General features: G+C 44.3%; 1 protein-coding gene across 2 annotated transcripts in view; it reads right to left on the bottom strand.

The window, feature by feature from the left end:
* Positions 1–6,052: 6,052 nt before the first annotated feature.
* The window catches only part of LOC129706580 (uncharacterized), a 108,095-nt gene continuing 101,080 nt past the window's right edge, over positions 6,053–13,067 (bottom strand). For both annotated transcript variants that reach the window (XM_055650933.1, XM_055650932.1), the window contains one exon: positions 6,053–9,161. In XM_055650933.1, coding sequence (XP_055506908.1) covers positions 9,044–9,161 — 118 coding nt within the window. In that variant the 3' untranslated portion in view covers positions 6,053–9,043. The remainder of the gene's footprint in view (positions 9,162–13,067) is intronic.

Here is a 13,067-nt window from a genome sequence, read left to right as displayed (position 1 = left end):
CCACTCATTCCAATGGATGAAATCCACAGTTCATCCAGGCTACAGTAGGAGCCCAACATTGGCCCAGACTGGCCTCCCTCCAGTGGCCAAACCTACATGGGCTCACCGGCTCACTTAACCTCATCCTCAGAAGGAGGGGGGGGAGGGGGGGGGGGGTCAGGGGGTGAAGGGGAACGATCGGCATCAGAGCAGGTCCTTCTTGAACAACCTGGAGAAGGACGCCAACACCAAGAGCAGCGTCGTTCCTGTTGAGGGTAGAGAGACCAGTAGAGTGTCCCTTGTAGCCAGGGTCCGGAGGGCAAGGAGCACCGCCACTCCACCTCGGGTCCGCAAGGGGAGGAGTGGCTCTGTAGTCAGTGACCGAAGGACTGATGACAGGAAATAGGGATAGGTAGGCCAGGGCTGAAGATGTCCTGGTTGGGTTGCTTCTAGGCCTGGCCAAGTGATGGCGCCAGGCATAAGAGAGCTTTGCCCGAGCCAGATGCTTTCCCCTTTACCGGGGTTGCATCGTAGTTATTAGGATATTTGTAACATAGTTGTTTGGTGATTTTGTAACATGTTGGTGGGTATGTCACCACCGTTTTGTCTTCTTTTGTTGGTTTTTGTATCGTGATACAGAAAAAAGTTGGTTACGCAAGGAGGTGTGGCGTTGCGGAGCTCTCGTCTAAAAACAAGAACTAGTGTGTTAACGCATCTATTGGAATTCGGAGGCACAGCGATACATTTAAACATCTTTTTGTATCACTGCGACATTGCAGAGACATGTTTTAAAGTTTCTGCTTGTTTTTGGGAATAAGTTGTCCTTATCAACTAACTGTCAACCTCCCTAACAACCACCCCTCCCCCCCCCCCCCCCCCACTGCCTCATCGTTCTAGTTGGGCAGGTCTGGCTTTGGTGCACGTGGGAGGTTTTCTGCACCGGCACCGTATCAAACTCTTTCCGCGGCCTTGGAGCCTGCAGCTGACGCCTCCTTTCTCTGGGTAAGACCGACGGAGATAAGTTTCCAACAACAAGACTGCAGGCAAGTCCCGTTCATTGCTGTAGGAGCAGTGAAGAACAGCTAAGATTGCCTGCGAATGTCAACGCAGGAGAGCCGAGATAGCCGGGCGGAGGTGGTGACACAGCAGTTTTTTGGGGGAGCTGCCATTATCAACGTTCGAGGCGACACCACTTGCTTCCCTCCCTCGAACTGTTCCATTTGTTTTTGAGTTTGGACATGGCCTCATGCCATTTGGACTGTCTGTGTCAGTGTGTTGAATTGCTATGTTTTAAATTGGAGTGCTTGGGGCTGTCCCACTGTACGAGCTATTCCAAGAGTTCTCCTGAGTTTCCCGATTCGAACTCGGAGAATTACGGTAATGGCCGCTCGTGGGTAGTCGGGGCTCTCGTGGACATTTTTAAACATGTTGAAAAATCTTCACGTGTCTTCCCGAGTTTATCACGTTTCCCGAGTACCTGCCGTTAGCGTTACAAGCTGCTAAGAGACGTCCCGAGCTCCGACGTACCCGCTCCGTACATTCTACGTGCTTATCACGAGTTTAATTTTTTTTTTAACTCGGGAGAGCTCTTGAATTAGTTCGTACAGTGGGACAGCCCCTTCAGTGTTCTGGGGGATCGGATCCTTCCAGGAGCTATGCGGAGGTGGCTGTTTCACCTGCTTCGGCTGCTCCTCTGGGAGCCCGGTTCTCCATGAGGAACCTGCCTTTCGAGCATGGTGCTACTTGCCCCCTCATATGAACCTGGAGGACTGCACGGCTGCTGTGGCTGCCAAGCCCGTGGGCGTCCTGTTCGTGGACAGGATGTTCGGGAAGGCCGTGTTCTTCCTCGAGGAGGTGAATGTGGCCTTGAGTAAAGGGATCTCAATGGGGGGCACATTCCTGCAGGTCGAGCCCTTGGTACATCGGGGGAAGGCCCCTCTTCCACTGGCCCCAGGGTTGGAACTGAGGTGGAGGTGAGACCAGCGGGTGGGGCAGTGGCAACCACCGCACAGGGTGGGGCGGAAGTATCGAGCACTAAGGGTGTGTCCGGGGATGGGGATGGTGATGGTGACTCCATCCACAGTGAGCAGGTGGAAGGGGACTCCTCGGTCAATGAGTCAATGGATGTTCTAGCTCCCCCAGACACAACTCCACTCATTCCAGTGGAGGAAATCCACAAGTTCATCCAGGCCACAGTAGGAGCCCAACATTGGCTCAGACTGACTTCAATCCGCTGGCCAAACCTACACGGGCTCACCAGCTCTCTGAAACTCATCCTCAGAAGGAGGGGGAGAGGTAAGGGGGTGCAGGGGGTGAAGGGGAACGACCCGCATCACTGCAGGTCCTTCATGGACAACCTAGAGAAGGATGCCAAGACCAAGAGCAACGTCGTTCCTGTTGAGGGAACAGGGACCAGTAGAGCATCCCTTGTAGCCAGGGTCCGGAGGGCAAGGTGCACCGCCACTCCACCTAGTTTCCGTAGGGGGAGGAGTGGTTCTGCTGTCGGTGACCCAAGGACTAGTGATGGGATCTAGGGAGTAGATAGGGCTGAAGATATCCTGGTTGGGTTGCTGGCCATCCTGGCTAAGCTGGCCATCGCGAGTCATGGTGCCAGGCGGAAGGGGGCTTTGCCCGAGCCAGAAGCTTGCTCGTTTACGAGGGTTATATAGTTATTAGTAACATAGTTGTTTGTTGATTTCGTAACATGGTGGTGGGTATGTCACCATGGTTTTGATGTGTTTTTTTGTTTTTGTATTGTGTTGAAATTAAATAAATTATTTTTGATACAAAAAAAAAAGCTGGTTACCAAGTTCACGGAACTGGGTCTCTGCGCATCCCTCTGCAATTGGATCCTCGACTTCCACATCCACAGTCCACAGTCTGTTTGAATTGGCAGAAATGCTTCATCCTCAGTAACAATCAGTATAGGAGCACCTCAAGGCTGCGTGCTCACCGCCCTGCTCTACTCACTCTATACTCATGACTGTGTAGCCGGACATAGTGCGAACTCCTTCCTCAAGTTCAAGTTCGCTGACGACGCTACCGTTGTTGGACGAATTACAGCTGGTGATGAGTCAGAGTATAGAGGTGAGATCGACCGTTTGACCAATTGGTGCCACCACAACAACCTGGCTCTCAACATCAGTAAAACCAAGGGACTGATTGTGGCAGGGGATTGGCAGGGGAAGGATGAGGACCCACAATCCTGTTTATATCAATGGGTCGACGGTGGAGAGGGTCAAAAACTTCAAATTCCCGGGCGCGCATATTTCCGAAGATCCTTCCTGGACCCAGCACACTAATGCAATTATAAAGAAGGCACATCAGAGCCTCTACTTCCTGAGAAGACTTCGGAGATTCGGTATGTCAAAGAGGATTCTCTAGAACTTCTACAAGTGCACAGTAGAGAGCACACCGACTGGTTGTATCATGGCCTGGTTCGGCAACTTGCATGTTGTAGATGGCGGAAAAGACTGCAAAAAGTTGTGAACACTGCCCGGTCCATCACTGGCTCTGATCTCCCCACCATCAAAAGGATCTATCGAAGTCACTGCCTCAAAAAGGCAGCCAACATCATCAAAACCCACATCATCCTGGCCACACACTCATCTCACCATTGCCATCAGGAAGAAGGTACAGGAGCCTAAAACAACTGTAACGTCCAGGTTCAGGAACAGCTTCTTCCCACAGCCATCAGGCTGTTAAACACGTCAACAAATAAGCTCTGAACTACAACAGACTTATTATTATTGCACTATATTTGGTTATTTATATATATATTTGAGTATGTGTGCATGTGTATATATACACACTGAACTTTTTTTCTCCTGTTATGTACTATGTTTATATTCTGTTGTGCTGCAGCAAGCAAGAATTTCATTGTCCTATCTGGGACATAAGACAATAAAACACTCTTGACTCTTGACTTGATTTCTTCACTGATGTCAGGGGAGATGGAGATACATAGATAAGGAAATGTAAGGTGTGGAAATAGGACAAAGGGAATGGAGATCAAGGAAAATGTGGAATAGACAATTGTTAGGTGGGAGAAGGTAACAACAACAAAGCAAACAGATAAAATGTAGTCGGAGACAGTAAGACTGGTTGGACTACTGGGAAGGGCGAGGGATGGAGAGATAGGTTTAATGAAATTATAGTCCATATTCATACCTCTGGGAGTGCCCAAGCAAAATGTGAGGTGCTGTTCCTTGAAATGTGCGCTGGGTCTCACTCTGACCATGGAGCAGGCTCAGGACAGAAAGGTCTGTGTGGGAGTGGGAGGGGGAGTTAACGTGTTTAGCAACCGGGAGATCAGGTAGGTTTAGGCGGACTAAGTGGAGGTGTTCAGCGAAACGATCGCCGAGCCTGCACTTGGTCTCACCGATATATAGTCCACACCTGGAACAGCGGTGGTGGGACTACAGTAGATGAGATTGGAGGAGGTTCAAATGAACCTCTGCCTCACCTGAAAAGATTGTCAGGGGCCTTGGATGGAATCGTGGAGGGAGGTGTTGCATTTCCTGTGGTTGAAGGGGAAAGTACCTGGGGAGGGGGTGGTTTGGGAGGGAAGGGATGGATTGACCAGGGGGTTGTGGAGATAACAGTCCCTGCGGAAAGCGGTGGAGATGAAAAGATGTGGCTAATGGTGGGATCCCGCTGGAGGCGGCGAAAATGTTGGAGGATTATATGCTGTATGTGTTGGCTGATGGTGTAGAAGGTGAGGACTAGTGAGGGCCTTATCTATGATTGAAATGGGGAACCTCCATTCCCCAAAGAATGAGGACACCTCCGATGTCCTGGTATGGAACTCCTCATCTTGGGCACAGATGCAACATAGACGGAGGAATTGGGAGTAGGGGATAGAGTTTTACAGGAAGCAGGGTGGGAAGAAGTGTAGTCTAGATAGATGTGGGACTCAGTAGGCTTATAATAGATGTCAGTTGATAGTCTGTCTTCTGAGATGGACAGGCTATGCTTGGCTTCTGGGGTTTAGAAGACAAGAGAAGGCTGATTGAAACATACAAGTCCTGAAGTGTTTTGGCAGGGTGGATGTGAAGATGTTTCCTCCTGGTGGAGAATCTCAAACTAGAGGTAGCTACTAAAGGCAGATAGGAGGCAAAATACTTTCTCTTCGACGGTCATTAAACTTTGGAAATCTTTTTATTTACATGAGCAGAGGAGGCAGAGCGTTGGAATATTTTTAAGAACTAATTTAAGAGAGTTAGAGAGAGTTCTAGGGGCTAAATTAAATTATAGTCAGGCTGATTAAATGGCCTGCCAGCCAAAATTTACTTATGTCAGGTGAGTTATTGCAGATATGTATTTCCAACCTTTGCCACATGAGGGCGATCATGTGCAACATAGACTTTCTCACACCTCCCGCTGCTGAAAGACTCATCCATGCCTTCATCTCCTCCTGACTGGACTACTGCAACTCACTTCTCCTTGGCATCAGCTCCACCTACATCAACCGACTCCAGGACGCAGCCGCCCGACTCATCACCCACACCAAATCCTGGCTTCACATCACTCCAGTCCTCAAACTTCACTGGCTTCCCATCTCCCACGGGATCACCTACAAAATCCTGATCCTCACCTACAAATCCCTCCGCCATCTGGCCCCCCCATATCTCATTGACCTCCTCTCACCCTACCAACCCTCACGGTCCCTCAGATCCACATCAGCCGGTCTCCTCTCCATCCACAAGTCCAACCTCCGCAGTTTTGGGGACAGAGCCTTCTCCAGGGCAGCTCCCAGGCTCTGGAACTCCCTCCCCCAACTGATCCACATTCCGTGTCCCTCACCATCTTCCAGTCCCGCCTCAAGACCCATCTCGTCACCTCTGCCTATCCTTAGCCCCACGTCCCTCTCCCTTTTCATCTGTGCATTAATTGCCTCATATTGTGTTTTGAATTGAATCCTGTCTTTACTTTGTGTACTAGTCATGTCTCTACTATTTATTTCATTCCCCTTACATGTTTTTCCTCTACCTGCTAAATTTTTGTAAGGTGGCCTTGAGACTCTTGAAAGGCGCCCATAAATAAAATGTATTATTATTATTATTATTATTAAACTAGTTGACAAAAAAAGCAGGAACATTTGGTTGTTAGTTCTGAGCTATCTGTACTTGCCATTGATCTATGAAAACACCACACACGTACTTTTTCTACACCCTTCGTATCAGAACACACAATGTTGAGACACCCTACTCAAGACTTCAAAACAACCCATAAATGATTGAGAATCTCTTTCAAAACAAAGTTTATAAGCTGTGGTTTGTCCACATGCATTTCAGTGCATGTTAGAACAAAAGAGAAAGGAGCAGGAGTAAGTAATGCAGCTCTTATAACCTGTTTCCCCCTTCGTCAAGTTCATGGCTGATTTTCAAGCTTACACCATTTTTCTGCTCAACCACCATAATTCTTGATTCCCTTAATATCCCAAAATCTTTTCATTAACCTTTTGAATTAATGTGGTTATTGGTTTGAGTGAATATTTTTTAAAGCTTTTTGGATGGAGAATTTAAAAGATCGATTAACCTGATCCATCTTTATGATTACTTATGAATTGGCCCAGTTCATGCTCAAGATACTGGCTTTGGTAGTGGTGCTCACATCCTGTGTATGAGAAAAAGCATTTGAATAAAATATGCATCAATGGGGCCTGTAAAATATTAACATAAATGTGAAAATAAGGATGCACTAGCTAGGGCAATACTTAGCCCAAAGGGAGATGGTTGGTGTTGTGGCAGACTAATTATTTAAACTCCAGGGCATTGTTTCACAAATATCCTTGGAGTGGTCCCCAAGATTTAGATTTGTTTATTATTGTCACATGTACCAAGGTTTGTTTTGCATGCTTTCTAATTAAATGAAATAATACAATACATGAAAACAACCAAGTCAAATTCAAGTAGAATTGGGAGAGCAATGGGAACAAAAAATTGAGTACAAAATATAGTTCTCAGCATTGTCTTTGGAACTGGTGTGCTGTCATATTCAATGTCCTCATTGAGGTAGTGAATCATACTACTCATAAATTCATTACTCGGTTGGGTTTATACTGAGATTGGCAAAGGAGACGGGATCTTATGCAGGGCTGAGGCAGGTGATAGGAAGGAAGTCAGTCTAATATACAACATAGAACGGTACAGCACAGGAATGGGCTCTTTGGCCCATAATGTTTGTGCTAAACATGGTGCTTAGCTGAACTGATCTCCTGTCTGGAAGTGATCTATATCTCTCCATGCTCTGCAAATCCATGTGCTTATCTAAAAACGTCTTAAATGCCACCACTGTATCTGCCTCCACTACCACTCCTAACAATGGATTCCAACACCCACAAAAAAAGTTTCCTGCACATCTCCATTATATTTTCCCCCTCTCACCCTATAGCTATACCCTCTAGTATTGGACATGTCCAACCTGGGAAAAAAGGTTTTGAGTGTCTATCCTATATATGCCTCTTATATACTTACATTTTATATACTTCTATAAAGTCTCCCTTCAACCTCCAACGTTCCAGAGAAAACAATCCGTCTATCCAACCCGATTTTACATTAAGGGAAAGCGTATAAATAGAGAGATAATAGGGCTCCTCACATACAAAAGTGGCCATCTCTGTGTGGTGCCGTAGGATCATAAGATCATGAAATCAAGAGATAGGAGTAGAATTAGGCCATTCGACCCATCAAGTCTACTCTGCCATTCAATCATGGCTGATCTATCTCTCCCTCCTAATCCCACGCTCATGCCTTTTTCCCATAACTTCTGACACCAGTACTAATCAAGAATCTATCTATCTCTGTCTTAAATATACCCACTGACTTTGTCTCCACAGCCTTCTGGGCAAAGAATTCCACAGATTCTCCACCCTCTGACTAAATAAATTCCTCCTCAAAAGAACGTCCTTTAATTCTGAGGCTACGACCTCTAGTCCTAGACTCTCCCACTAGTGGAAAAATCCTCTCCACATCCACTCTATCCAAGCCTTTCACTATTCTGTATGTTTCAATGAAGTGCTCCCTCATACTTCTAAACTCCAGCGAATATAGGCCCAGTGCCGACAAACCATCATCATACGTTAACCTACTCATTCCTGGGATCATTCTTGTAAACCTCCTGGACCCTCTCAAGAGCCGTTGCTGTATTTTGTGTTATTATCTGTTTGAAGCAAATCGAACTTTAACACAATACTCCACAGAGCCCTGCCATTCACTGTCAAGGTCCTGCCCTGGTTTAACTTGCCAAAATACAACACCTCACACTGATCTGCATTAAACTCCATTAACCATTCCTCAGCCCACTTGCCCAACTGATTGAGATTCTTTGATAACCATCTTTACCTATCTATATCTACAATGCCAACCACTTTAGTGTCATCTCCAAACTTAGGTATTTTAATTGATGCCTTCTCAAAACTCAAATTTCACTGTACCTTAATTGGTACATGTGACAATAAACTAACCTTCAAACCGTGAACCTTGAAAATGAGAAGAATCTGTACAGCAAGATTGGACAACATTCAGTCAAGGGCTGGTAAGCAGCAAATCATTAGCCAGGCATGGCCTAATTGTCCATTTCCTTTGATCCTCAACAGCATTAGAATTGTTGAATGGCCCACTATCAGCGAGACATAAGTCATAGAGTCTTACAGCGTGGAGACAGGGCCTTCAGCCCAACTTGCCCACACTGGCCAACATGTCCCATCTGCCTGCATTTGGCTCTCTTCTGTGGCATGTAGCATGGAGGGGGAAAATAATATCATTCTTGAATAGAAAGGAAAAGTGATAGCTGTTTAGAATTCATGGGTAAAAGTGACCCTCTTTCATTTTTCCCCATTAAAAGTCAAATTTTATTTTTATGTCATGGATGCGATTCAAATGCAACTGCGTGAAATCCTCCTTAATGTCTAATGTGTAATTGCAAAATAAAATTGAAAAATGTACTTTAACAGAAATTTTTGTACCAGCAAAAACCATTTACTTCAATCAGTGAAAGTTTGTTCTTTACTGATTCTTACACATAAGTGAGAAGTGTACTTTCCTATACTGGAACCAGTGTTTCACATGCTTTGCAGAGCACTTGAAAATATTTTCCACGATAAAGAGCAAAGCATCCTGAACAGGAAGTCGAAGGAGTTGTTCTGCTGGAAGTGAAACTGCCAAAAGACACAACTTTTCCTGAAAAACAAAATGCAATATGTTTCACATGTTGAACGTACTAGAGTTATTTTTTTTTAATATACTGTACAATTATAATTCAGACACTTCAGACACGTTATCAAATGCATTTTTATGTATAAATTTGTAATTTACATTTATAATGGAGCCAGCCAATGGATTGTAGGTAGAATGTTATGGATGGTGGTGCATTTCTGGGAATATAGAGGATCAAAGGTGGTAAAGTGTATTTGGCCAGAGTTGAGGACTGAAGTAATTTACAGAAAATAAATGATTGTGCCTCTTTTGGAGATTAGTATTAGTGGGATATATGGTTATGCAACTGAGTCATCTGGACAAATAATCAGAAATTAGAAAGTGAGATTAATTAACAGCTGATCCAGGGTCAGGGATAAAGCCTATGGCAGAGACATGATCAGAGATGGAGGCAGTGGAATGGGCAGCAACAGCAGGCCAGGTGAGAGTGAACATATATATATATATTTAAAAAATCATAGTGAACCTACCTGGAAACTGCTGTTGTTAAATACAATGAAGGTTTTAATTATTTTTTTAATTGTATAAAAAATAAAATGTTACACTGCAATAGAATTTCTCAGGCAAAGTACTTACATAAATAATTTCCATGCAGAATGAGACCAGGGAAATTTATATCAGGAATGACGGAATGAAACAATGCACAAGTGCAAGAAATCTGAAGACGGTTAAACTGGTTAGCATTGAAAAATAGACAATGGGATCCATGTATGATTACCCAGTACCCAATTAACCTGGTTTAGGAGACATTAAAAATGAATGCTAATCATTCACAATGTCAGTGATAGCCAATGTTTATTGTTGCAGCATATTACTATGGGATCTAATTTCTTGATAAACTGGCATCAATTCAAGATTAATGAAGACAGCTGCACCTGTAAAAAAGGAGAAGCTTTGTGACTGTTTAGTTTAGTTCAGAAATACAGTGTGGAAACAGGCTCTTCGGCCCACTGTGTCCATGCCGGCCAGCAATCATCCATATACTAGTTCTATCCTACACAGTAGTGACAATTTAGAAAAGTTAATTAATTCACAAACCTGCACGTCTTTGGAATGTGGGAGGAAACTGGAGCACCCAGCCAAAACTCACCCAGTCACAGGGAGAATTAACCCACACTGCTGCACACACCTTTCTTTCCATTCCCCACCCCCATCACCCAGTTCCTCTCCCCTCCACTGGCCATTCATCTCCCAATCCTCCCTACTCCAGGTCACCCTTTTTCCTCCCATTCCCTTACACCCCCATATCCCAACCTTAGTCCTAGATTTCACTCCCCATTTTACTTTGTTTCATTCGTTATCAAATTCCACAACTGCATCCTTTCATCTTCTCCATCTCCAGTTACTATCTCCATCCATCTCTCCACCACAGGGCATTCGTGAACTCTCACCAATGGCTAGTCCCTGACTCCAGGAAGACAAGATTGCTCACCACGTCTGCTCCAAAAGACCTATATGAGGATTAGCAACCTATTGAGGTACATGCAATCAAATGCATGTAACATTTCTAATACTACCAGAAAACATTCACAAAATGTCAAAGAACATATGGGAATACAGTTCGTACCTGGGATTTCATGGAACCTAAAGCCCTTCTGCTGCAGCATGAGCTAATATATTCAACTTGATGGTCCATATTACAGCTTCCATTGCAGATGAAGTCAAGCAATATTGCAGTGTTGTGCATACATAGCAGTTATTCTTTATGTTTTATGTATAAATTAATTTAAATTTATTTTTTTACACAAATAAATTTACAGTCTTCAAGTTTTGTTTTAAAGACATAATTTAACCTTTTATTTTTAAATGGGAACTTATTTTTTTCTTTGAATAGCTTTCAAAAGAAGCAGGTTAACTACTCCACTGGGTTGACCTCATATGCTGAGAAATTGGTCTCTGGAAAAATATAAACCCAGAGTGGGCTTTTTAAAAATTGACTTTCATTTCTTTTGTGATGTCAAATGTCCTAAGTCCCTTTGAAACCACCAACACTATTTTTATACTTACTCCCAGGGTGTTGCATAGCAAAAAGAGCAATCAATTTGTGCACTCCTCTCCCCCATTGACAGTAATGAAATAATGATCTTGCAATGTTGATAAATATTAACTTAAGACCAGAATATCTTCTCACTTTCAAAATACTGTCACCTGATCTTTATCACCCCTTTGAGATAGTTGGCAGATCCGGGTTCTAAACTAATTTGAAGAGCTGTAACTGTAATTTTAATGAACTCACACAAAACTGCACAGACTAAGACTAAAGACTGCTATGCTGTGGCCTACGAAGCACGTCTTGAACCCGTTATACATGCCAATTTCAGGTTACGAACGCCCCATTTATGGGCACCTCCATATATGAACAAGCTCATTGTTAAAATTCAGTCTGATGTATGTATACTTCCTTTCATAGCACAATGATGAACAACTGAACACAATACATCGCAACTGTAACATAATTTCCCAACTTCTATACTCAATACCTTGACTAATGAAGGCTAATGTGCCAAAAGCCATCTATACCACCAATCTGTATCTACCTGTGAGACCACTCAGGAAAATATGTACATATACACTTAGATCTCTCTGGTCTACAACACTCCCCAGGGACCCACCATTCACTGTGAAAGTCCTGCACTAGTTTGATTTCCCAAAATGCAGCACCTCGTACTTGTCATGATAATGATATGCAAAATCTTGACCTTTGTATCAGCTGACTTGGAGACAGAAGCCAAGGCAGGAGGCCATGGTCGGGGGAGATAATAAACATAGAGACTAAGGAATGTAACCAGTAAATATTGTGTCAATATTATTATTCCACATCTTAGGCGAAGATGTGACATTGGCGATGAGGATATTTTGGATATTTGGATTCTGAATCCGTACGAGCTGGAAAAAGGTTAGAAAAAGGTTTCATAATGGCAGTCGCTGGAGTTGATTTGTTAGCACTTCACGGAGTTCCACACGTCGATCCGACGGGTGATGTGAGTACCATCCGCGTGAAGTGGAATGCTTGGGTGGAGGAATTTGAGGCTTACGGCGACAGACGCAGGCTCTTTCTTGATGAGAGAGCGTTGCTTCTCTTCACCGCGGGGCCAGCGGTTCGATAAATATTTAAAACACTCATAAAAAAACATAGAAACATAGAAATTAGGTGCAGGAGTAGGCCATTCGGCCCTTCGAGCCTGCACCACCATTCAATATGATCATGGCTGATCATCCAACTCAGTATCCCGTACCTGCCCTCTCCATACCCTCTGATCCCCTTAGCCACAAGGGCCACATCTAACTCCCTCTTAAATATAGCCAATGAACTGGCCTCGACTACCTTCTGTGGCAGAGAGCTCCAGAGATTCACCACTCTTTGTGTGAAAAAAGTTCTTCTCATCTCGGTTTTAAAGGATTTCCCCCTTATCCTTAAGCTGTGACCCCTTGTCCTGGACTTCCCCAACATCGGGAACAATCTTCCTGCATCTAGCCTGTCCAACCCCTTAAGAATTTTGTAAGTTTCTATAAGATCCCCTCTCAATCTCCTAAATTCTAGAGAGTGTAAACCAAGTCTATCCAGTCTTTCTTCATAAGACAGTCCTGACATCCCAGGAATCAGTCTGGTGAACCTTCTCTGCACTCCCTCTATGGCAATAATGTCCTTCCTCTGCACTCCCTGAAGGAAGACTATAAGAAAGCTATTGATGCATTGAACAATCATTATGTGGTGGTGCCGAATGCTACATTTCAACACCATTTATTCCGCAAAACAAAGCAGGAAGAGGGCGAAACTGTAGCGCAATTTCGGATGAGACTCAGACAGGTGTCTGTTGGATGCAAATATGTGGCTGCTGATGTGAAAAACCAGATATTGGATCAGTTTGT

This window comes from Leucoraja erinacea, chromosome 2, assembly GCF_028641065.1.
Source record: "Leucoraja erinacea ecotype New England chromosome 2, Leri_hhj_1, whole genome shotgun sequence".
Taxonomy (NCBI): Eukaryota; Metazoa; Chordata; class Chondrichthyes; order Rajiformes; family Rajidae; genus Leucoraja; species Leucoraja erinaceus.
This window is presented reverse-complemented; position numbering and strand designations above follow the sequence as displayed.